Raw genomic sequence first — 27173 nt, forward strand, 5'->3', positions numbered from 1 at the left:
CTTGCTAGCTCAATGGATTGTCTTGCTAGCTCAATGGATTGTCTTGCTGAGCTAAAAGGATTGTCTTGCCAATTAAATCAAAGGTTGATTGATTACAAAAACAACAGAAGCAACAGAAGTCAATATTCATCCGAAAAACAGTTCAAGAACAAAAAAAAAAGGCAGAAGCTGAAAAATATATCATCTCTTCTCTGCTAAATTCAAGATCACAATTTCTAGCTAGTAAAGTTAAATCCAAACCACTAGAAATCATTATCTTATTCTTGTGTAACTATCTAGCGAATCAAAATCCCTAGAACTTAATCTCAAATTGCGTTTAACATTTGAATCTTTTTATTACAAAAATAGAAAAAGTTCATGTCGAATTTATTCTAGATTTGTGATAATTAATTTGAGATTAATTCCTTGTAATCGATACAGTTGTTGTAACATCTTTCAAGTTTAATAATATTCTTATTTAACTTGAATTTTGTTTCATATTTTATTCCGCATTTTATTCGATTAAACGGTATTGTTTGCATTCAACCCCCCTTCTACAAACAAATTGGGACCTAACACATATTTATGCACGTGTGGTCCTATAATATATTTAAAAAGGCTGATATCTATTATATGACACATCAACATTTCAAAAAATTTTAAGGGGAAAGAACTTGGGCAAGCTAGTATTTGTGACAATAAACTAGTTTTTATTAAAGTAGTCTGAATTTAGAATTGTTCAAAAAATTCGAAATCCGAAATCCAATCCGATCCGGAAAAAAGCTCAAAAAGCCCGATGCGAAAAAAAACCCGGCTCGGTTCGACCTGACCCGCGGGTCTTAAACGGACCTTTTTTTTCTCGAAAATCCAGCCTGGTTCGAAACCCGAAAAATTCGGATAAAAGCCCAGATAAAAGTTCAGATCTAAAAAATGCCGGATAAATCCCGGTTCGGCCCGGAAAAAGCCCGAGTTTTTTTGAAAAGCCCGATTAAAAAAAGAATTTTTTCTATAAAATTTGACAATATACAATATTTTTTATGTTTTTTAAAATATTATATTATAATATTAGAAACAATTAAGGTATATATGATTAAATATATTTTATATTAAAAAATAATTATTTATTTCGGTGTCTAAACTATTCTATCTAATACATGAAGATATTACTTTCTCCGGTATTTAAACTACTCATAATTCGAATTATAAAATATTAAAATAATTTTTAATATATAGATAAAAAACCCGGTTAAAATCCGGTTCGGCCCGACCCGGTCCGTCCCACGGGCCTAAAACGGACTTTATATTTTTTAAAAAGCCCCCTCCCACCAGATCCGTTTTTAAAAAAATTGAGTTTTTTAAAGATCCGTTTTTTAAAAAATTGAGTTTTTTAAAGTCTGGATAATGGTTTTGCGCATTCCTGAGTTAGATCCGCAAACACTTCGTTGATTTTCTTAAAGGACCCGACCCGAGTTTAAGCAACACAGATAAAATAAAAAAAGCACGACGAAATCCCAAGAAATTGGCGCGAAAGCGAAACAATGGCGGTGGAAATGGAAACAGACGGAGAAGATAATGCAGTGAAAGAGGCACCCAGGATCCAGCGTTTAGACGAGTCAGTCGTGAATCGAATCGCCGCCGGTGAAGTGATTCAGCGCCCTGTTTCCGCCATTAAAGAGCTAGTTGAGAACAGTCTTGATGCTTCTTCTACTTCCATCAACGTCGTCGTTAAGGACGGCGGCCTGAAACTCATTCAAGTCTCTGATGACGGTCACGGCATTCGAGTAAGCATACTCACTCTAATTTCACCATTCATTATTAATCTCGATAAGATATGTGATTGTGCACAAATTGGCGATTCCATTCGAGTAATGATGTATATATATAGTATGAGGACTTGCCGATTTTATGTGAGAGGCACACGACGTCGAAACTCTCTACATTTGAAGATCTACATTCTATTAAGTCTATGGGTTTTAGAGGAGAGGCGTTGGCCAGTATGACGTATGTAAGCCATGTCACCGTCACCACCATTACTCCAGGCCAATTGCATGGTTACAGGCATGGACTATTCATCGCTTTTTTATGTTTGATGCATCTTTTCGCAACTTCCTCACCATTGTACTGTAACCTCATGTTTTTTTTGTGCTAAAAGGGCATCATATAGAGACGGTGTGATGGAGCATGAACCTAAAGCATGTGCTGCAGTAAAGGGGACTCAGATAATGGTGAGGATCTATGTTTGGCTTTGCCATTTTCTCACTTATCTGTTTTTATCTAATTTTAGGGATCTATATTCATAATCTTTTTCATGCTTTTGAGTTCTTTCATATCAATTTGAGGATTTTATAAAGTAGCTTGTGGAGAACAGTGGAACGCTTTGCTGTTATATAGATTGGATTGGCGCACATGTTTATAAATTTTAGAAATTACACACAAGTTGCACAACCCTTGTTACCTTTTTCTAATCACACGGAGTGCTATGAGTTTTGGATTGACTAAACAATACATTCTTGTTAACTTCAGAATTCCTGTTACTAATTTCACTTTATGTAGCTTTGTAAAGATATTGTTACTATAGAAAACTGTATGAGACTGCTGGAGTTTATCTATGAAGCAACACAAAATAACACAGATGCACACTGATAATGACGAAGACAGATCCAATATAATATTAATTTCAAAAGAACTCGCACATTAATTGCATGGAATAGACATAAACCCTAACAGCGGCTACCCTTAACTTTCGAGAGGTTAAGGTCTCTCCAGATGTTACTACACCAATAATTCCCCCCCCCCATCTTCTAACAGTGTCAGTACTCTCTCTATATTCTTCTCTTTCTTGTACATTACCGAAACTACCCTTTCAGTGTAAAAGACTTAGTTGCCCCTCGTCTTATTCTTTTACTTGTCTTCTGTTCCCTTAGTCTTTTTTCTCCTGGTATATGTAAACTTTATAGGCTGCTGGTTCTTGTTCCTTGCAATACCCTCCTCCCAAAGAGCCACCTTGTCCTCAAGGTGAAACATGGGAAAACTTTGATCAAAACTGTCCATTCCAGCCCATCTAACCAACACTTCAACTGTAGTGGAGTTGCCCTGCTCAGAATTTCAAACTCCTAATATGGCTTCAGGTTGTGCAGTCAAAGTTAAATCATCTGTTATTGCTTCTGGAATAGTTGTCTCTGTCTTGGTGTTACCTACAGCCTGTTTCAACTGGGATACATGAAACACGAGATGTAACTTAGCAGTTTCTGGAAGAGCCAATTTGTATGCTACCTTCCTGATGCGTCCACAGATTTCAAAGGGTCCGTAAAAGCGTGCTGCTAGCTTCTCAAGTGGACGTTTTGCCAGAGACACTTGTCTATAGGGTTGGAGTTTTAAATAAACCCAATCACCCACATTAAATTCCACTTCCCTCCTCTTTTTATCTTCTCGTGTCTTCATTTTGTTGAGCTTGCAGCAAATTGAACCGAAGTTCATTTAGAATCGCATCTCGTTCTACCAACTGCTCTTCGATGCTACTCACCCCGTGGCTGTTGCTGCACCTCGAATGAGAGGTATGGGATCTTTTCCATACAAGGCTTTGAAAGGAGAAAATGCAGTGGAGGTGTGGGTGGCTTTATTATAACTGTACTCAGCCCAGGCCAACCATCTCGCCCATGTTTTTGGTTTTACATTAAAACATCTTAAATAAGTCTCGAGAGCTTTGTTTACTACTTCTTTTTGTCCATCAGACTCTGGATGATATGCTGTACTGCGATTCAGTTGTGTCCCTTGTAAGCGAAATATTTCCTTCCAAAATAAGCTAAGAAAAATTCTGTCTCGATCAGACACTATTGATGTGGGAAAACCATGCAACCGAACAATTTCTTTTACAAACACACCTGCTATAGATTGAGCATTAAATAGTGCTTCAACGCAATAAAGTGTCCGTATTTGGTGAGCCTATCTACCACCACGAAGATAGTGTCAAAACCCTGGGATTTGGGTAATCCCTCGATAAAGTCTAGTGAAATTTCATCCCACACTTTGGTAGGAACTGGTAGGGGTTGCAGTAGCCCAGCAGGTTTTAAAGTGGACGTTTTATTCTGTTGACAAATAGTACAAGCCTGAATGTATGCAGAAATCATCTTCCTCATGCCAGGCCAGAATCACTCGACTGCAATTCTTTGATACGTTTTTAATTCTCCTGCATGTCCCCCAATGACAGAATCGTGATACTCTTCCATAATTATTTGAATAAAAGGGCACCCTTTTGGCAATACAATACGACCCTTGTACTTAATTATATCATGCTCTAAGGTAAATCCTTCCGGAGGCGTCTCATTATGCAAAATGTCAGCCTTTAATTTCAGTAGAAAAGGATCAGTTTGGATATGCTGTTGTACCCGGTCTCAGGAAGCCCCATGTGTGGAAATCATAGCTCCCATTTCTCCCTTGACCGGAAACTCTCGGGACAGTGCATCTGCCAGCTGATTTGACGGTCCTGGCTGATATTGAATTTCAAAAGTAAATCCCATTAACTTGCTCATCCAATGCTGATATTCCGTTCCAATTTCACGTTCTAACAGAAACTTCAAGCTTTGTTGATCCGTTTTGATGGTAAACTTCCGACCCAATAAATAGTGTCTCCATTTCATAACCGATAATACTATCGCCATCAACTCATTTTCATAAATTGATTTTAAACGTGCCCTAGGGCCCAACTTGCTGCTATAAAAAGCTATTGGATGACCTTTTTGTAATAATACTGCACCCAACTCAAAACTGGAGGCATCTGTTTCTACCGTGAATGGCAACTTGAAATTTGGCATTGCGAGGATAGTTGCTGACGTTAGGGCCTGTTTCAGCTTCTTAAAAGCTGTTGTCGCTGCCATATTCCACCCAAAATTATCTTTTTTTAACAGATCAATCAATGGTAACTGGTAAGGCTATCTTGGCATACCCTTTTATAAATTTTCGGTAGTACCCCGTTAGTTCGAGGAAACCCCGCAGTTCTTTTAAGTTAGTCGGTAATGGCCAATCGATCATAGCCTTGACTTTTTCTTTATCTACTGCTACTCAGGGATGTATACGGTTTGGGTTAAACCGACCAAACCGAGCTTATTTCACCAGATCCAAACCGAATTTTTTTAAACCGAACATATTTGGATTGGAAAACAGTAAACCCGATTTAAATGGATTGGGTATGGGTTTTGATTTATTCAAACCGAACCAATCCAACTCGATTAAAAATTATATATTCACTAAGATGTTATTATTTTCCATACACCTCTTCGACCCATTACAATACATAGCCCGTTTATCTAAGAGTAGTCCCCCACTCAGCCTTAGGTCTAAAGGTTGCCCCGGAAGTTAGTTACATTTTCTGTGCATTAGTTCGACACTTAACTTATTTGTGGTAGTCTGTTACTCTGTTAAATGCGTCGTTCATGCTTGAGGGTTTGGTTTTGCATTGTTGCATGACTTTTATTTTCAGTTTATTTAATGTTCGATAAAAAAATTATTTATTTATTAACCCGAACAAATCGATTCGAACCAATCCGAACCGAAGTACTTTAAATGGGTTGGATTATAAATTTATATTTTATTGGTTGGTTTGAAAATTTACAAACCCGATTAAATCGGGCTGGGTTGATAACATCTCGTAACCCGACCAACCCGAACCGTGTACACCCCTATGGTGCTACTCCTTGAAATGAAATCACATGACCTAAATACGCCACCTCAGACCGACCAAAATCACACTTGTAATTTGCATACAGCTGCTGCTGACTTAGTGTTTCTAGGACCAGGGAGAGGTGTTCTTTATGTGCCTCAACAGTAGCACTATATACAAGGATATCGTCAAAAAAAAACTAACACAAATCGTCTCAAAAACGGCTTAAACACTTTGTTCATTATGGCCTGAAAAGTGGCTGGTCCATTTGTTAAACCGAATGGCATTATGAGGAATTCATAATGACCCTCGTGAGTGCGAAAAGCGGTCTTGTGTATATTCGTTTCTTTCATTCTAATCTGATGGTACCCTGATTTGAGATCCGACTTAGAGAAAATTGTTGCATCATGTAATTCGTCCAAGAGCTCATCAATTACCGGGATAGGATATTTATCAGGATGGTGACCTTGTTCATCGCACGGTAGTCTACACAGAAACGCCATGATCCGTCTTTCTTTTTAACCAAAATTACAGGATTTGAAAAAGGAATTCTGGACACTTGAATAATTTTTGCCTTCAACATATCTTGGATCAAATGCTCAATCTCATTTTTTTGTATTTGTGGATAACGGTATGGTCTTACCGAAACTGGATTTGTACCCTCTTGCAAATTGATAGCATGAGAATACTCTCTTTCAGGAGATAACCCTGCAGGCATATTAAAAACCTGATCATGATGCTTTAGAATTGGTGCTACATAGTGTGGTGCTTGCACCTGCTCTCCTCTTGTTGCCAATGCTTCGCTTTGTTTCCCCTAGAATTAAGTTCCACCAAAAATCCTGAACCTGTTTTTCTCAGTGTACGAAACATTGCTTTAAGTGAAATCATCGTCCCGCCCAATGAAGGACCCCCCTTCGAAGTCATTGTTTCACCTTGTACTTGGAAACGAAGAGTTTGAGTTTTCCAGTTTGTACTCATGGTTCCCAATTTTTCAAGCCACTGAATTCGCAAAATTAAATCAGAATTTCCTAACTTAAACGGTAAGAAGTCCTCCACAATTTCTATTCCCTGTATCCACTCTCCCACTTGTTTACATTCTCCTTGCCCCTAAACTGACTCCCCTGTCCCTAAAGATACTCCAAATGCTTTTGTTGGACTGACGGGGATCCCTAATTTCTTAACAGTCTCTTCCGACACAAAATTGTGTGTGGCTCCCGGATCAATCATCACTACAACTTGTTCTCCTCGTATACTACCAAGCATTTTAATGGTTTTAGGACTGGTCAGGCCCATTACCGAGTTCAACGAAATCTCAGGTTGTCCTGGATCACGGTATATATTTGGTCCTTTTTCCTCACAAGGACTTGACAACGGGATATCCTCGTCTTCTTCTTCATCCTGAGATAACAATACACTTAACTCTTTTTTCCTACAACGGTGCCCGATATGCCATTTATCATCACATCTAAAACACAACCCTTTCTCCAGTTTACTTTGCCATTCTTTGTCACTTGAACGCCTTATCTCTCCAACTGGTTTCGCTATAGGTAATTGGTTTGAGTTCCTTGAGCTCGTGAGTGATTAAGTGGTGTACTGAGAAACAATTGATGGTGTCCTAGAAGGGCTAAAGGATCCGGTTGTGAATTTGTGATCTGTAGAGGCTGTGTTTGGACAATTATATATCTGCGAAAAATAACTATGACTGGATGGACCATACATACCTTTCGTCCCACCAGATATGGTGCTTCCTTTGGCCTTGTTACGAGCTTCTATTCCAAATTTCAGCTTCTCCTCGATTTTCAGCTATAGGTCCATGGCATGGTCCAAGTTTCGCGGCCCCAGTAGCCTCAATTCTGCCTTTATCTCATCTTTAAGCCCATTAATATACTGCATTTTTGATATTTCTTCCAGTACTCCAACTAACGGTGCCATTAACTCTATAAACCTCCTCCGATATTCCACAACCCCGGCCTCTTGTTGGTGGTTTAACCACTGTTCATGCAAACTCCCCGCTGATGTAGGCCGAAATTGCTGCAACAAGATCCTCTTTAATTCTGGCCAACCCCTTATAGGGCGCCTCCTATTCTCCCATTGATACCATAGGAGAGCATCTCCATCAAATGCTACTACTGCTGCTTCCAACTGCTCCTCCTCAGTTAATTTATAGAAATTAAAGAATCATTCAGCTCTAAGTATCCAACCATCCGGATTTTCACCATCAAAAGTCGGTAAGTCTAACTTCTTAAACCTCCAATTCGAGGCTCCATTGTACCCTTGAGATGACTGTCCCCCAAACATACCAGCAGCTCGCTCCTCATACCCACCCACACGGCCAGACCCATATGGGCCACTTCGACCCGACCCGACTCCATAGCACTCGGGTCTACCTGACTCACCTCCTTCCCCAAAATTAAACCCAGATTTACTTCTTGCTTGGGAGTGTTTAGTTGCTTCCCCTTGTACTATTTCAGTTGCTTTAAGAGCGGAAATGGAAGAGCGCATCTCCTCTTGAAATTTTTCTTGTTCATCTTTGAGTACATTCATCAGCACATCTTGTTGTTCTCTGGATCTCGCTATTCTTGCTTCCAATCGCTGTGTTGATTGTTCCATAGATAGTGTGAGTTGCTCAATCAGTGTCTTTTGCATGTCTTGTGTGGCTGCATTTACCACTATAGTTATCTGTTCCGCCATGGTTGACCTTAGCTCCGCCAAACCTTGTTCCAGAAGTTCAGTACGATGTTGATTGGTTGGTGGTGCACCCATATCTCCCCTAGATTAGATCTACTGCTCTGATACCAATTTGCTAGAGTTTATCTATGAAGCAACACAAAATAACAGATGCACACTGATAATGACGAAGACAGACTCAATATAATATTAATTTCAAAAGAACTCGTACATTAATTGCATGGAATAGACATAAACCCTAACAGCGGCTACCCTTAACTTTCGAGAGGTTAAGGTCTCTCCTGATGTTACTACACCAATAATTCCTTTCCCCCTATCTTCTAACAGTACTCTCTCTATATTCTTCTCTTTCTTGTACATTACCGAAACTACCCTTTCAGTGTAAAAGACTTAGTTGCCCCTCGTCTTATTCTTTTACTTGTCTTCTTTTCCCTTAGTCTTTTTTCTCCTGGTATATGTAAACTTTAAAGGCTGCTGGTTCTTGTTCCTTGCAGAGACTTTATAGATATGTTTCATGTTTTTTTTTGCATCAGATTGAGAATTTGTTTTACAACATGACTGCCCGAAAGAAAACACTCCAGAACTCTGGTGATGATTATCCCAAAATTGTAGATCTGCTAAGTCGTTTTGCCATTCATTACATAAATGTGAGCTTTTCATGCAGAAAGGTTTGTACTTTCTACCGTTTCCATATTTCTGATTCCATTTCGATTGTTCTAAATCGTAATTTATTGTTGCAATTAATTAGCGGTTTTCTTGGTCAATTAATATGATGTAACATTACCATGCATTAAATTTTATTATTCTCAGCATGGCGCACCCAGAGCAGATGTTCACTCAGTAGCCTCATCCTCTAAGATTGATGCAATTAGATCTGTTTATGGGGTGTCAGTTGCACAGAATCTGATAGCAATAGAAGCTTCTGATGATGATTTATCGAGTTCAGTTTTTGAAATGCACGGTCTGATTTCAGATTCGAATTATATCGCGAGGAAGATAACTATGGTACTTTTCATCAATGGTATGTAAAATATTCACATTTAGTATTCTGATTAATAAGCATTTTTTTCCTCATTTCTATTGGAGATTAAACTCTAAAGGCTACATCAAAGTGATTTTACTTCATCTTCTGGCTTGCTCTTTCTATGCCTGCACAGATATTCTAACATTTGCGTTGATCCTAGTCACTTAAATGCCTCCAATGCCTGATAGAATTGTTGCCTGTTGATACCCTCATCCTGTTTATTGTAGCTCTATAATTACCAAAGCGACCAATTTCGTGGAAATATTAGTTATTTTTTTGGCTGAGACTAAATTTTTTTGATACATGCCTTGATCTAGTCTTCAATTTTTTACCTCCTGATCTTTAATCATAACATTTTAGATTAGTTGCAAGGGGCTATTGCCTATTAAGTCATTTTCTATTCTTTCATTTACAGATAGATTAGTTGAGTGTGGTGCTCTGAAGAGGGCTGTTGAAATTGTTTATTCTGCAACCTTGCCTAAAGCATCAAAACCTTTCATATATATGTCAATCGTGTTGCCTTCTGAGCATGTTGATGTGAACGTACATCCAACAAAGAGAGAGGCAAGTTGCTTCTGATTTTTTTTTGTGATATTTATATTACGTTATAAGGTTGGACTTTCTGGTAAATAGAACTGCTTTCTGAGAATAACATTTTATTACTGGTTCTACTCATGACTTTGTTTGGAAGATTTTGGGATGTGGACAAGGTGACATTGCAGCAGATAAACTTCATGGCATCAATTAAATTTTACTTACTAGTGGCATTATCTCTAATTCAGTATTTGGGAAGTACCTGAATCCTTGTAATGTGACTGAGCATTATATGTATCATGATATATGATGACTCAAAATTCGCTTTATCGGTTTATAAAATATAATTACTTTCCTCATTTTGTCCACACAAGAGCACCTATTTAACAGTGGTGCAAACTTATATTGCTTTGGATAGCTAAGATAAGTCAACTTTCCCTACTGACTGTTGGATATTTGTAAATTCGTTAATTTTGATTCTTTAATGCCCAAACCAAGCTTCAGAAAGTTCTATATTATTTTCCATCTGATATAGTTTGTTTGGGCTGGGTTGTTTCAAATATATTGTTAGACATTAAATTTGTTTATAGTATTTTCTGATGCGTTTTCATTTAATTCATGAAATTAGTATAGAGTGGTCTTAGCTATTACTTATTAGCTGTAGCGTGTTAATTCATTGATCGAGAGCTAAGAAATGTTTTCATGTATCTCAATCTGCGAGTTTATGTTGTTCTACAAATCTTCTACAATTTGTTAATACACCCGAAATGCAAACCTCAGTCTAAAGTTCTGCGTATTGCAACAGATAATATTTTATTGAGGTACACAGGATGATGCTGTTCAATATCATAGAGGGATTGTTTTATCTTTAATTTTAGCTGGATGTGCTGCCTAGTTTAGTTTTCTAAAGAATCCAAACATCAGTATCTTTTCTATGACATATTAAGGTACCCTGTCAAGGAAAGACAACAGTGAAAGGAAACTGTGCTGCATTTTTAGCTCATTGTAATAGAATAAGACGGATATTCGTTTATAATGCTAGGCTCTCTTCATACTTTCTACATTCAAAAAAAAATTCTTCTCTTATTTGCCTTGAAACTTACATAACATCTGTTCTTTATCATTTATTGGGATTATATTTTGAGGGAGTAGGAGTAGTTACTTCTAACAGGTGTTCCAAATTTCCTCTTGTATCCAGGAAGCAGCAAAACTAATATGTGAATGAGATTATCTTGACTTTGGTACTTAACTTTCCTAGTTACATTTTTGCTATCTTGTAGGACATTCAGTTTAGATATTCATTGAACTTAAGGTATCTTTGATCTGCTCTGAACTTTTTAGAGCCACTCTGCTGAGGTTATTATAACTTGGCCATGTCTGATCGTGTCTTGCATCAGTAATTGGATTAAGATTTTCTCTTATGTTTTGATCATAGCTAATATGCAACTATAATGCAGGTCAGCCTTCTAAATCAAGAAGTTATTATTGAAAAGATACAAGCAGTGGTGGAATCAAAATTGAGAAACACCAATGAGGAAAGGACATTTCAAGAACAGGTATACTGTAGTCTATCCTCAAAGTACATAACCACTGGTGGTGAATTTTTATAGGCTAAATTATCTGTTTTATGCCTTTAGTACTTTAATTGCATTAATCAATAAACAAGGACCACGAAAAGCCATGAGTTTCCTTTGCTACGACTAAAAGGTTCTGTGCTTAGAATATATGGAATGTTTAAGTTAGTCTTTTACATGTACAAGAGTTGATGGTTCTCATCTTGGAACCCTAATTTAATTTTAAACGACCTTTTGTACCACGGAGCGATTATGCTCCTTGCCCCCTCCCCCCGTATATAGTGCATTATCACATCACTGCACAAATATGTGTGCAAACGGTTTTAACCTAATAAAGTTGCAACTCTAGTGCAAATTGTCGAGCATAGACTGTCAGTCTGTCACTATTAAGTCTGTATAAAATGAAGTTCATGTTCTGCTATCTATAGGTACAAGCATACAGAACCATGCTTCTGTATTTATAAATATAAGAAAGTTAATGTTTTAAAAATTATGAAAGTAATAATGTAGTAATATACTTTTTATGATCCAATTTTCCTATTTGTTTTTAAAAGTCAATTTTTAGCTCAACTATATTATTAAACCAGTTATGTTAGTATCTAACCTATATATTATTACCCAATTAAGAGTAATTTGAAAATAAAATCACTTTCTTTAACCAAAAATTACAGGCCAACTGGTTAAATTTACCCACCCTTCACCGAAGATCTATAGTTCGGTTTTAATAGTAGTGTGGAAATTTCTATATATAATATTTGAAATATTACTGAAAAGTACATCATGTCGGATGCCGTTATATTATCTAAAATTCTAGTTTAAAAGACCATTTTTAATCCTTTTATATACTATCTAATGTCCTATTTATAAAATCCCATTGTTTTGAATGAATTATATTTTTTAACCCAATTATTGAAAGACCAAACAGTTCAACAAATCCCATTTTCTAATGCAATTATTATTGGCCCAGAGTTCAAGTGACCAACTACCAAAGATCTCCAATTTCCTTCAATTTTATAGTATAGGTAAACTATTGCATTGATAAATAACTTAAGTAGGTATTATCCCTCCCGTCTTCCTTCTCATCCCACGTTTTTGCCTACATATGTTATGATATACCAGCTTTTTTATCTGTGCACTTTTCTTTGAGCCATAGCTTGAGGATATTTGATCAGTTGTACTTCATTATATTTCTCTCTCTGTGATCCACAGTGCTTCTTACCCTGAATTACTCCTTTAGCTTGGTGCGTGCCTCTATTTATAAAATTGCATTTTTATACCTTCTTTTAATTTTAATATGCAAATTCTTTGTTCTTGAGATAGACAGTAGATCCATCCCTATCCAGTCCTGTGACAGCAAGCCAAGCTTCGCCTAATATTCCCTCAACCTCATCCTCAGGTATGATATCTTCGTAGTTTCACAAACGAATATTATGTGATCGACAATGAAAGAGCCACTTTAATATCCTAAATTTACAGGATTCAAAGTGCCAAAACTACCACATAAGATTGTACGAACAAATTCACAGGATCCTGCTGGAAGGCTTCATGCCTACATGCAAGTTAAATCCCCTGTCCATGTTCAAAGGAATAATATTTTAGCCACTGTTAGGTATGATCCTTCTATTACAGGTTTCAACATATGTATTGCTGCCAAATGACTGCACTTGCATACATGGATATTTTTTTAGTTCTTTCTATGACAACTTGGTTATACACTTATACTACCATTGAATTTAACTTCAAGTACTTGGGGTTTGTTGAAACTCAAGTAGTCGATCTGCAGGACTAAAAATTAAGTAAAACTGATTGAATGGAGATAACAAATTAGTAGAGCCACCACACATAGAATTAAAATATTAAGATGAATATTTATAGGCTAATGACACATTAATTTAGGTTGATTTACAAATAGACATGTTGCTTATTGGACCTTGATCTTATTTTTTTACACGTTAAACATAGATGTTCTACAATTAAACACAAATTTGTGTTCGGCCAATATTGGAGAATTTGGCTGGAAGATGAGGTAGTAGGATAGAAGAGAGGAGTTGAGATTAAATATTGCTTTATTTTTCTGCCAAATTGGTAATTTTACTCTTTGATAACGCAGTCTTGTTATTTTACTATTTTATAGCTCGCCTGTAATATGTGGCTTGTTTAAGCATTGTTGATGCTATTGAATTCATCTTCTCATGTGAAGAATTTATACCTATATGTAAGGGGTTTTGCTATGCAAATGATAGGCTGACTCTTAGGAGGTGCTTATTTTGCCAGAAATTTTACCTACTTGTTCAAGGTTTTTTTGGCATTAATATGCCTTGTTTCACTTTATGCTGATGTGTATTTATGAGTATCTTGGGCAATCGCTTGTAAAACTTTTAATATGCCTACAAGTTACTCTTCTGTTCCATATTTTCCACGTACCATCTTCTATGTCATTTTGAATTAGCTCATCTGGTCCACATCATATATTTTTGTTGTCAATAATAGAACCTGTTATCTTATATAAATGTAAACATGAACTTGGTGGCCGTTTTCTGGTTTTGCATTGAACTCGTATGTTGATTTAAGTAAAGATACTGGTATCCCAATAAGTGTGGCTAGTCATGAAAGTTGTGAGCTTACATTTTTATCAATAGAAAAATGGTAATATAATTATAGTGACAGGTCTTTGGTCAGACAAAGAAGAAACCCAAGGGAAACTGCTGATCTTACTAGCGTCCAGAAGCTCCTTGATGATGTCAATCATCGCTGCCATTCTGGTATGTTTGAATCATGGAACCAAATCATCACTTTTCCTAATGGATATCTTATTGAATTGTATCTGCTGATTGTATTGATGTAGGTCTTTTGGATATCGTAAAGCACTGCACATATATTGGAATGGCAGATGATGTATATGCTTTGCTTCAGCATAACACTCACCTATATCTTGCTAATGTTGTGAACTTGAGGTGACATGACCAGCTTATCATGCATAATGATTTAAGTTGACTTTATTACAATTATGTATGTTGGTTGCTGTGTGAGTTAATTTCACATTCTTGGTATGCTTCTGTACATACGGTGTTGCCATATATTAGAGTGGTTCTTTTTATTGTATGCCCTTTGGCTTGTCACAAATTTTATCCTCCTGTTTTCTTTTCTTCTTCATTTTTGTGCATTTAAGACTTTTCGAAAAAAGTGAAAATTGTTTAAAACATATATATATATATATATGTATATATAACACGTCTCTCTTATAATATATATATGGCTTCCAATTCGGGAAGGAAAGGGTAAACAAGGTAATTAATTCAATTGACTAGCAATGATATTCACTTATTTTACATTGATAGAACTCATGGTGGGCGCCAAATGGATGCAGTGGCTGGGTGCCATAATGATTTTTTTTGTCCTGGAAGTTGCCACGGATTCGAAAAAACTTTGCATCTACACGAGATGTAGTATCTATTTTTATATTCTATGTTAAAGAATTACATAATTTTTTAAATGAATGCTCTCCTACCCCCCCCCCCCCCCTCCTTAGATGGCTTATGTAATTTCAGATTGTTCAAATTTATATCTTCCTAAATCTACTGATACTTATTAAGTTAATTTTTGGTGTGCTACTCTTTGATGCAAATTGGTTTATGGATCATTTGGTTTTAAATTGGAAACATAAAATACATGTTTTTTATTGAATAAGCTTGGGTTGTAACCTTTTTTGTTTTTACAGCAAAGAGCTTATGTATCAGCAAGTTTTGCGTCGTTTTGCACATTTTAATGCTATACAACTAAGTGAGCCAGCTCCCCTGCCGGAGTTAATAATGCTAGCACTGAAGGAGGAGAACTTGGATGCTGATGAAACTGATGATTTCAATAAAAATATTGCTGAAGTAATATATTTAAGTTTGCTTCTCTTATTTTATTAAAATAGAGTAATAGACACAATAACTCTCAATTAACATGTAATCTTAATCTCCCGTTCTTACGTTATACCGTCTTTGTGCCACTTCATTTGCAAGATAATTTTATTTGTATTTTGTCTTCACATGCAACTTTTTCCGCTGTAATATATATATATATATAAGTATTTTGTTTTACTTTCCGACATGCAATATAATTTATTGCCTCATTGAGTACATATGGGTTCTATCAATTTAACACAATCATTATATAAAGTATGCATATCATCATTGAACATTTATATTAACATTACACCCTACGCCAGACGGGCTCTTAGACATTTAAATTGAAGTCTAGAACATTTGTAATAATTGTGTCAACATTTTTTAGCAGGCATGATGTAGGGCTGAGGATCTTTTTCTGTTTGAGATCATGGGTAAAGTTCTAGTTCTATTGACGAAGATAAAGAAACAGTTCCTACTGCACCCACACCCTAATTTCATATGAATTCTCCAGCTTGTCAATAGATTAGAAAACTATATTTCTCTTTTATTTAGCAACACATTCATCCTTCATTTGTTTGTCTTATGTCATTAAAAAAATATAGCAGTTTTAATCTTCTGTTTGAAAACTCTAAGAGTAATGTTGGTCACATATATCTTTATGTGTAGGCTTCATGTTTATTGTCATGCCAACTCTCCGTTTCCTTAAATTAAAACTATTATTACCGCGGTATTAAATTTGTTAAGCAGTTCCTGACTATCCCTTTGGTGGTTAAGTGTTTATAATTTTATACTATTCAGGATATAAATTTTGCTCTTTGCAGTGTCACATCTCTTTTATCTTTTTGCAGATGAACACGGATCTGCTCAAGAAACAGTCAGAGTTGCTAGATGAATATTTCTGCATTCATGTTGATGCAGAGGGTAACTTGGGGAGACTCCCTGTTATACTTGATCAGTACACACCTGAAATGGACCGTGTCCCAGAATTTTTATTATGTTTGGCCAACGACGTAAGCTTCTTTTTTAATTTTTGAGTTATTGATATACTCTAATTCCATTTCTTATTTACACAAACCTTCGCACTGTCTGTGTCGGTGTGTATATAGTCCCAGATCTGCTGGTCACTGCTATTCAGGGACGGAGCCAGAAGTCGAGGTTTGGGGTGGCGAATTTTTTTCCAGAATAATTAATATATATTTTTAATTTATTATATATTAAATAAATTAATAAATAATATTTTTAACAATTTTAATATACAATATATACTTTAATTTTTGTATCTAAATTCATAACTATTGTAAATATCATTAATATTAGTACTAAATTCAAAAAATTATATATTTTTGAGGGGGCGAAAATTAAAAATAATTTTTTTTACTACTAAATATATAAATTTGTAATTTTTTTTTATAAATTTTAATACTAATTTAATGATTATACCGGAGTTTGGGGTGGCGGCCGCACCCGCCGGCCACCCCTTGCCTCCGTCTCTGCTGCTATTGGTATGAGTTGGTTACGAACCATCCTATATTGACTTGTATATAGTGCGATGAACAGGATGTATAGGATTTGATATATGTTTAGTATCTTGCTGTTTCTGAGCTCTGATAATTATTATCCCCCCTAGTTGTTCTGTTATTTAATTATGCAAAACTGAACCATTTTATCTTTAATAGGTTGAATGGGACGATGAGAAAACCTGCTTTCAAACAATTGCAGCTGCTCTAGGAAACTTCTACGCCATGCATCCTCCTCTTTTGCCAAACCCAACTGATGAAGGTTTACAATTTTACAAGAGGAAACCATCCAGCAGTTCTGGAGAACCAAACGCAACAACCTGTGGTAACACTATTTTTCATGTGTATAAGTATATATCCAATGCTATCTTTTAGTTATTTATATAGAGCTTCGACCTTCGAGGCATTAGTATGGAGTCTTAGCATATATAATCGTTACGTTTAGGAGTCGGGACATGTTGATATGCACAAATAATGCCCATCTGACGCCTAAATGTGAATCTTGTTTAACTGGCTGCTAAGTATTAACGTTGTGCTCCCGAGTTCAAATCAGGAGAGAAAAGAAAAGAACGGAAAATAAACTTTTATAATTTTCCTTCATAGTCGTGCTCCCGAGTTTTTTTAGGAGAGAAGAGAAAAAATTGAGAGAGAAATTTTTTAAAATTTTCCACCCAAAAGTTTCTTCCCAAAAATGGGATGATTTGGGGAGAAGCTCTCACATCCTTTTCAATATATATTCCTCCAAATCAATATTTTTAAAGTTTTCTCTCATTTACAAGAAATAACTTGGCACATCTTAAAGAATTTTTTTTGCTTCTCTTCTCTTCCGTTCTCTTCCTTCATAAAAAACTTGGGAGCACAGCATAAGAGATAAACTATAGATGACATATCAACTGTTTAGCATTAACATACACATTTAGTTCATATTATGCATTAACTATGAGCTGTGAAGTATATTTAAACATGATAATTACCCAAAGAAAAGTATGCAATTTTTTTTGTTGTATATATAATATTCTAATATACAGGTGATAGTGGTGAGATGGGGGATGATATTGAGCATGAGCTGCTTTCAGAAGCTGAGAATGCCTGGGCACAGCGTGAATGGATAATACAACATGTCTTATTTCCTTCCATGAAACTTTTCTTCAATCCCCCGACTTCGATGGTCACAAATGGGACATTTGTCCAGGTAATCAATTAGTATTGCGCAATTCATTTCCTTGGACAATTAAGATTTGTTCTTGATTACGATGTATTAAGCTTATATATTAAATAGTACCTCCTGGGCGTCATATATGCTTTATTACTGCCTCAATGTTTTAGATTTCTATGCTACTGCCAAGGCAAGATAAGCCAATAAGATTGAATGAAAGTTGGAAATAGGACAGAAAGTAGGATAGAAAATGGTAAGCTTTAAATATTAGTACTGGTGCGTATAGTGACTAATATGGGTATTCATGCAGCATTGAACATGATGGTATGCTTGATAAAGTGAGGGTTATTAACACACTGGTCTTTCGAGTTTGTCCAAATGGACACATAACCCTTAAAAAAAATTTGTGCCTCTTAAGTTTGGACTTTGCACACACCGACCCATTTTTCAATTTATTCCAATTTTACCCCCACTGCAGTCATAAATTTCGGCTGACTTCGTCCAGAAAACTGAGAGTTTCAGTTTTTATGTTTTAAAGTCTCTTTGCACAATTGTCAAATCTTTTGTTTTATGGACAGGAAAGACAAAGATCTGATTCAATTATTTTTCACCCGTTTCAAATACAGTGATTATAATTTCAACCAAAATGCCTAAAACTAGCTATGATATAACAGATATAAATTTTAAGAAAGGTCATATTGTACCAAAGTACAAACCTAAAGGGCCAAGTTGTACATAGGACAAACATAATGGGTAGGGAGGTATGATGTTTTCCTAATATTGGACCAAAGTGTTAAAACTCAATAAATAATCACGGTAGCCCTTGACGATAACCATCTTCTGCCACCAACCTTTGGTGCCAATTTTGAGAAATCCGGTAGGGTGTTGGCAGTCGGATCTTTTACTGAGGTAACTTGTAAAGTTCGGAAACAGTGTAACAATATAATTCTGGAACACTTCTCCCGATGTTCCCTAGCACTTGGATAAATTTATGGTTTAGTAAATGTATTTTATACCAATATTAGGCAAGAGTTAAATTCGCATGTCACTGTGGCAAATTTGGAAAAAAAATGTATTGATATGATCTTTTGTTTTGGAAGCTGTAATTATTGTTTTCTATATTATACCTATAGTTAGTAGTGGTTTGTCCATAAATAGTTCCGGGTTTAATATCCATATTTTACAAGTTTACTTGAAAGTCGTGAAATCTCAAGCTGGAAAGTATCGGAATATAGATTTCATCAAAAAGCAGGCAGGAATATGTAATACCTTACCGTGCAAGTAAAAATGGTAGTGTATTCATTAGCTTCTTCTACCCATTCACATTAACTTTATTACTGAGTTCAATTGTGCTGGCTCCCCGTCTCTTGCTCTCTGCGGTACTTTGTCTATAATTATTTGTTATAAATATTTGGTTTGAGAAACTTATTTGCGTTTATAATCTTATAGGTAGCTTCGTTGGAGAAACTATTCAAGATATTTGAGCGATGCTGACATCACCAACTCTACATTACAATTTACAAAATGTACAAATTTGCCAGCTCTGCGGACTAAACTATTTTTGTCTATAAAATTTTGCATACCCTTTATTGATATGTATTTTAGTTTGGTATATGTACTAACTGGTTTAAACTTTGAAATGTACTTTCGTAGCATGCAAAAAAATATAAAATAAAATTAAGCTCAACGAACATGATGCATAAGTAAAATATAATAATACCAGGTAACCGAGAAGTGAATAATATTAAACATAAGTTTGTTTCTCCTTAATAGACAGGAGGGAAGTAAGGATTTAAATCCACGACAGGTCGGGGAAGAGTTAACTCACTTTAACGTTAGCTTGAAGTCTTAAACTTTTAACCTCGACCAACACCCTTTATTTGACTTTTATACAGTTTTTTTGGCCCAAAATTAAGTAAAATATAGTTGCCTGATCTTTCATAATTATTTAATGTTTGCATCATTAACTGTATTATCATTTAAGGTTTACATTGTAATAATTCTTGCTGGTACACTCCTTTAGACGAAGATTGCAGGTGGGTGGTAAGATAGAATTTTCAAGTTTAACAAACAAGAATCTAACCTATTTTTCTTTATTTTCATATACACCTGTCTTCTCTTGTAAAGAGATAAATGATACTTCCTTTTATATACGTATGATTTTAGCATGGAGTTTTAAAAAATTTAAATATTGTAATGAAAAGTAAGAAATATGGGTAAAGTGGCAGGATAATTCAAGATTTTTAATGTATAAAGTTAATATAGTGGAAAAAAAGTAGTGTATATATGTGGTTGTAGTTAATTTTTATATGATAAAAATTTTATTATTTTTGATAAGTTTTAAAATATATAGAATTGAATGGCACTTACCAAAAAGAAAAATATATAGAAATAAGGGTCTGTTTGTGTCCTCACTTATAAGTTATTTTTGGCTTATAAGCCCGTAACAACTTATCGACGAGTGTTTGTCGACCCAATTTATAAGTTGAATTTGTAACTTATAAGGTGATAACTGAAATGTTGGTAACGACGTACTTTTTTCAACTTGTTTTGAAATTTTTCCATTTTTATTAACTTTAATTTTAAATTATATGTTTTAAATGTTAATTTAATTTAAAATTTATGAATTGAGACAATTATATTTAAAAATTAATTATTTTAGTTCATTTAAGTTAAAAAATTTTTGACTTATAAGTAAATTATCCAAACACTTATACTTATAAGTGTTCATTTATTTATCACTTTTAAGTTAATTCTTCATTTTAAATTATAAATTAATTATTTTAAGATTAACCAAACACGCACTAAATGAGATATAACAATTGCTTTTGTAGTACCCGGTTCCAGCTCCTTGATACTTTTTCCTGGGTTGTAGCCTTGTAGGCAGGCATATTGGGTCTAGAGATTTGTTTGGAAGCTAGATTTTTGATACAACGAAATTATTTCATTGACTATTCTGCTTAGTAGTAAGATATCTACGGACACAGTGAACCTGAAGAGTAATCAATCATCAAGTATAAGAATATTACTGTAGCAAGGCGTTATGCCAGTACATCACCCCAAATAATAAATATTATATACCATCGCTCAATGAACATTTTTCCGTCTCCAACATAATACATTTAAACTGAAGAGTGTACAAGATAATTTTATTCTTTTATCAAGGTTACAATAACATTATGATTACTATGGTGAGACAAGAAATCGTTCATTTATTGAATATTCATTAACCGAGGTTATATTATAATGCTATTATTTTTTTTAATCTTAATAAATGAAAAAAAATTCTCTAGTCCGAATTATATTGTCTTATTGAGGTTTATTATATATAAAGAGACAACCCGTTAAAGATTGAAAAGCCTTGATAAGTTCATACTAAAATGCTTCATAGTTTGAAACATGCAATACTAAAGCAGCCCAATAAGAGATTTTTTTTGGAAACTAAACTGTCACTTCGCACAAAAGAACATTGTAGGACTGCAGGATTTCAACACAAAGAAACAGAGAATTAAATAAAATTTAATACCATCTGAAGATCATACTGGCAGTGTGCATTTTTTCTGAGAATGACCTAGCATACGACATCGACCACATTGAACAACCCTCTTTGGGCGTTTTAAACTCTCTACACGAAGAACCTTCTTCTTTGGCCTTCCTGGAGGTCGACGTATTTTAGGAGCTCGTATTGCGTTATCGAGTGAGACTCCGCATCCTTCTGTGCCATCACCAAGTTCTTTCCACATGCATTTATCTGGAATTGGAAATATTATTTGCGAGTAGGTTTCCCGGTAACTGTGAACTGTGAAACAATGATCTGCGAATAATTGCGCGTTCTGCCCACAGGAAATAAGTGCAGCAGCAGCATGGGCACAAGGAAGACCATAGAGTTGCCAGCGATGGCATGAACATACTCGTGCTTGAATATCCACTATGTTAGTCCGCTCAGTGGATACAATCTCAAACTCGATTTCATTTGCACGAAGTACTTGATAACAAGGAGCATCTGCAATTGCCTCTTGAATATGTTTCTCGGCAGATGGTACAAGAACAGAATTCCACCTCATGCTCATGGCACGTCGATCATTGAACCATGATGTCAACTGATGGCGGATGTGTTCCATCATCTGTACAATAGGAAGCTCATGACCTTCGAGAGCCCAATTATATAACAATTCAGTGACCCCAAGAGTGAAGTGCCCATACCGCACCCCTTCAAAATATGCTACTGCCCACAATTGTGGCGGAAATTGTCGAAACCATGGTATTACATCTTGCAAAATATCCACCATCTCAGAAATTTTGCTTTCAAATTCAATTGGTGTGAGTGAATACACTGCATTCCAAAAAATATTCACAAGCTTTGGATTTTTAAAAGTATCCCGGAAATTCTCACTAACATACCGTAGACAAAAACCATGGAATGCACTTGGGAAATGAGTCTCTACTGCCTCCACTATCCCTCTTTGTCTTTCCGACAATATGGTCAACCTAGGCATGCTATCAGTATTTACACCAAGAAGCTTCCGGAGTTCTGACATGAACCACATCCAATTTTCATCACTCTCAACATCCACAACAGCAATTGCTAATGGAAATAATGCATCATCAGCATCAATGGCTGCAGCACAAAGCAACGCACCTAAATACTTTCCTTTAAGATGTGCTCTATCAATTTCCAAAAGTGGTCTACAAGCATTTAAAAACCCGTAGATTGATGCTTGGTAAGAAATAAAAACACGCTGGAAGCAGTTATCTCCAGTGGCATACACTGTTGCTATGCTCCCGGGATTTGCCTTCCTTAACTGTTCACAATACCCAGCAAGAAGTCCATACCCTTCTTCAAACGTCCCGTGAAGTGCAGCCATGCTACGCTCCTTCCCACGCCAAGCTTGCATATACGACACCGCAACCCCATGCTGATCTTGTATATCTTGAAGAATCTCCTTGGGCTTATACTGCGGATTGTTCCTGATTCTATCTTCCACAGACCTCGCAACCCAACCTACAGACGCCTGCTGATGGTGAAGATTCTGAACTCCTTCACACGTATGTTCATCAATAAGCGTTCTAATAGAAAATGTGGGAACACCTGGACACTTTGCCACATGGACACGCCAAGGACAACCTTCTTTAGAACATTTAGCAATAAAGCGACTACGATCAGACTTTACAATCCTAAGATCAAAATGCAAAGCTATAGCAATATCTTTCAAAGTTCTTCTACAAGTTTCAACATCCGGGAATTCTCGACCAATAACCAAAGTATTGTCTGCCAAGGTAAGAGGAGTCTCTGGTACTACTAAAGATAAACACTGTTCAGCCATAAGAAACTTATAACCACAAAGCCACCTTACTTAACCAGCACATTCATCCAATTATAAGATTCACCTAAAAATACCAATTATTATAACAATATTGAATACAAAAGCAAAAAATGTGCATATTAAGATCACTCAAAATTAAACCTTTAACTGCATTATTCATATCACTAAACGAGTAAAACCCAACTTGGGTTTTTACAGAATCAAACACTTAAACATTTTCAAGAAAGATACATACACACACATATGATATACCTTCGGGTGAGATGAGATTGCTTGAAATCTAGAGAGCAGGATTCAATTACGAAATTGAGAAAAATCCAGCAGTCAATCTGTAATATTACGTTATCGAAGTTCCTAAAAATTTGAAACCCTAATTCAACAAAATCTTGCCCCAAATCTCAAACTGTGAGAAACTCCCACATTCGACCTAAACCAAATACTTCATTTCCGTTTAATCATATTCTTATAGTTACAACTTTGTCAAATTTTCAAAAATATTAAATAATAATGCTTTGATTATTTAAAAAATAAATTATTATTATAGATTTTTATTATTAAAGAACAAAATATTTATGATTTTTTGGTATTTGGGTTTTCGAAATATATTTTCTTTCTTTTATGATAGGTTACTACATTGACTATGCAACTAATTAACATTTCACGTAAATTTTTTAATTTATTTTTAATGATATAAAATAATAATTAGTTAACTTTATTATTTTATGGAGGTTATACATTCTCATTCATAATAATTATATATATATATACACATATTACAGGACTTGATCAACAACTTTAATATCTCCCAATAATGAAAACAAATCCTATCAATTTATAATATCCTAATTCCAGCAATATTCTAATTAAACTCTAAAATCCTCCCAAAAACTCACCATATATACTCAAACCGTGAGTTTGCAAAAAAAAAAAAAAACAGAATCGTTCGCTTCAATCAGCCACTTGAATCAATTTTCTCGTTTTGAATCGTTCGCTTCAATCAGCCATTTAATTCAGTTTTCTCGTTCAGAATCGTGCTCTTTAATCAGTAACTTGAATATGTTTTCTCCTTCCGATCAGATCTTCGTCATCTTATTCTCCATCTTGTCCCCATCTATGTTATTAATGTCATCATTATTGTCTCTTTTACTATTTTTGTTAAAGGAAAATTACACGCTTTGGTCAAGATTTTTGTTAAAACGGAAGTACCTGCTTATGGAATCAAACCTAATTATGTTAAGACAGACTGTATATGGAATCAAACCTAATTATGTTAAGACAGACTGTAACATTCAACGGTTAGCCATCCTAAGGGATAGCCGTTGAAGGAGTTGTCCATCAACTGATGAGATTTTTGTAACATTTTTCTGCGAGATTATTTGTTATGGATAACAATGATGTTATTCATTTAGAAGTCATGTTGAATCAATGGATAATCTAGAATAGGGTGCCTAACTGTAAATACTTGATGTCATAGAGTGCCTAGCTGTAAATACTTGATGTTATGTAGTTCTGATTAAGTGAAAATGAGCCACCAACTGCCAAGTGAAATTACAACATCAACGACTAACTACATCAACCCGCCAACGGCTAATCTAGTGAATGTCAACGACCAAGGGAACTCACATAGCTGGTGATAGTGACTTGACATTGGTCAAGTCCCGAGTCTGACACACCACATGGCCTGATGGGAATCTCAATAAAGAAAATTGAAGCCTAGACAAACTTTACATGTGATCTGAGATTCCGAAGAGGAAATAACATTTTATTTGTATGCATGGCAAATTGGAGGGATATTAAAATCAATATATCAAGATAAAATCTAGCCTCATTTGTCAAGTCCCACGGGAAAGAATAAAAAAGCAACTTATTGGACCTAGAAGACTGTGTCATGTATTATCTAGCAAGCATTGTAACTAGGTGATATATAAATCAAGTAGTAGCATATGTTTCACTTAAGAAATAAGTTTACATTCTAGAGAGGAGATGGAGAGATCTTCCTCTGAGTGAGACACTGTAATCTGCAGTTGTGAGATTACTTAATAATCGTAAAAGATTATTTCCTCAATATGAATCTCAGGCGGTAATTCGAAAAACAAACCAACTGAAATTTTTGAATATCTGTGTTCAGTTTTCATTTCCTAAATACGAATTATTGTGAAGATCTTAATTTGTATTCAACCCTCTATCCTACAAATTAACCTAAGTTTATTGTTAGTGGATAATAATTGGTATCAGAGCAAGCCTTCAACAAATAGAAGGTCTAAAGATCTTGAAGCTGATTCAATCAACCATTGTGAAGAAGGGGGTAGAAACCCAGATTCCATATTTGAGCAAGAAATTTCTAGTTCTGTCTCTCATGGCCAAAAATAATGATTCAGAGATAACCCCAGGAAGCAGCCAGGTAATCACAACCGATCTCTCTAAGTTAAGTTGTGTAAATGTTAAGAAACTATAAAAAATATGTCTTCTGAATTGTACAACTTGCATGTCACTCTGAAATCTCTTAAAAAGAAAAATATTAGGATTAAAAATGCTAATTCCTTGTTATTTGAGAGAAATAATTACTAGAGACTCGGTAGCTTGATTATGTGAATGTTAAGAAGTATTGCCTAGCTGCCAAAGATGATTTGCCGATGATATTAAAGAGAGAAGAAATTCTGTAAAGGAAAATAAATCTTGAACAAGAAGCAATTGCCAAATGAAAGTAATCTAGGGATGTAGTAAGCAAGTTCATAGATCTTGAAGGTGTTGAATCTTTCTGTGAAGATGCTTGGAAAATGGAGAAAAAGAAAATTGAACAAGATAATTCTATTGATAATTGTGCCTCAACAAATAATAATTATCCATTGAAGGAAGAGAAATCAAGGGATAAAAATTATTTGTTGAAAAAAGTACCAGTACTTTTAAACTGGACATGTTAAATGGAAATGATGAACCCGTGAGTAAGAACTCTATGAAGAGAGTTGTTAGGTATGAAGTGCAACACAGGGGGGGTGAATGTGTTTTCTTGATTTTCTTAATTTATTACTATCTTGGAAATCAAGTGGTGTTTAGGCTATGAAACTTAACCATCTAGACATAAATTTATAGTGATAAATAACTCAATGTAAAAGACACAAGCAATTATCAAAACTCACTTGATTTATTTTAAATCAAATTAGTTGTGCTACAAATCTGTGTTCTTGAATAATAAGAACTCATCTACTTCTTTTGAGAGAATATAAAATTTCTAGATCTATTTTTGTTACATCTAAATAAAGGACCCGTGACATATTTTATAGATCAACATGCACAGTTTACAAGAATTTACACTAAAATAGACTAACACACTTTCTAAAGCTAATTTCTCCATTTTTATTTTAAGTGCAGCAGATATGCATATAATCTTCTAGGTCTGTGACCCTTCTTTGTCCAGTTCATCTTGACCTTTGATCTTGCACTTCTCAAACTGTATTTGTAGACTTTCCATTTCAATGATAAAATGGTTTGTTGATTGATAATCTTAAATCTTTAATTTGGTTTTACTCTGTAAACTTGAGTTGTTATCGAGATCTTCATTACTGTATAGAGATGTCTTATGTCGATATGTAAGATGTAATAACTCGGATTTTTGAGACCATGTAAAACGTTTAATGAATAGTAACCCTAACGGACGGGAAAAACTTTTGAGCCCACACTATGTAGTGCATGAGAAAAGGAGTTTCGGAGTTGATATTATGATTATACGTACCAAATGAGTGTATGTAAACGCTATTAGTTTTCGAAGAAAATGAACTTTGAAAAACGACCGTATTTACGACCCATCGAGTATTACGGGAATCAAAATAT

The 27173-nt window shown here is 35.2% G+C and overlaps 2 protein-coding genes across 2 annotated transcripts; one reads left to right on the top strand and one right to left on the bottom strand.

Moving 5' to 3' along the window:
* Positions 1-1405: 1405 nt before the first annotated feature.
* Positions 1406-19614, top strand: LOC141720156 (DNA mismatch repair protein MLH1). Its single transcript, XM_074522513.1, has 16 exons — positions 1406-1760; positions 1865-2037; positions 2132-2204; positions 8857-8991; positions 9134-9344; positions 9763-9911; positions 11339-11437; positions 12776-12851; positions 12932-13064; positions 14123-14217; positions 14301-14409; positions 15174-15333; positions 16197-16358; positions 17025-17190; positions 17894-18057; positions 19471-19614. Exons 1-16 carry the CDS (start codon positions 1518-1520, stop codon positions 19513-19515), a joined length of 2193 nt encoding a protein of 730 aa, XP_074378614.1. The 5' UTR covers positions 1406-1517; the 3' UTR covers positions 19516-19614.
* A 1798-nt stretch (positions 19615-21412) lies between these two features.
* Positions 21413-23789, bottom strand: LOC141720157 (uncharacterized). The gene is made up of 2 exons (XM_074522514.1): positions 23598-23789; positions 21413-23409 (listed from the first exon to the last, which is right to left on the bottom strand). The coding sequence occupies exon 2, from the start codon at positions 23343-23345 to the stop codon at positions 21558-21560; it is 1788 nt and encodes a 595-aa protein (XP_074378615.1). The 5' UTR covers positions 23346-23409; positions 23598-23789; the 3' UTR covers positions 21413-21557.
* Positions 23790-27173: the final 3384 nt, after the last annotated feature.

Source organism: Apium graveolens, chromosome 4 (genome assembly GCF_009905375.1).
Source record: "Apium graveolens cultivar Ventura chromosome 4, ASM990537v1, whole genome shotgun sequence".
In the NCBI taxonomy this organism is placed as follows: domain Eukaryota; kingdom Viridiplantae; phylum Streptophyta; class Magnoliopsida; order Apiales; family Apiaceae; genus Apium; species Apium graveolens.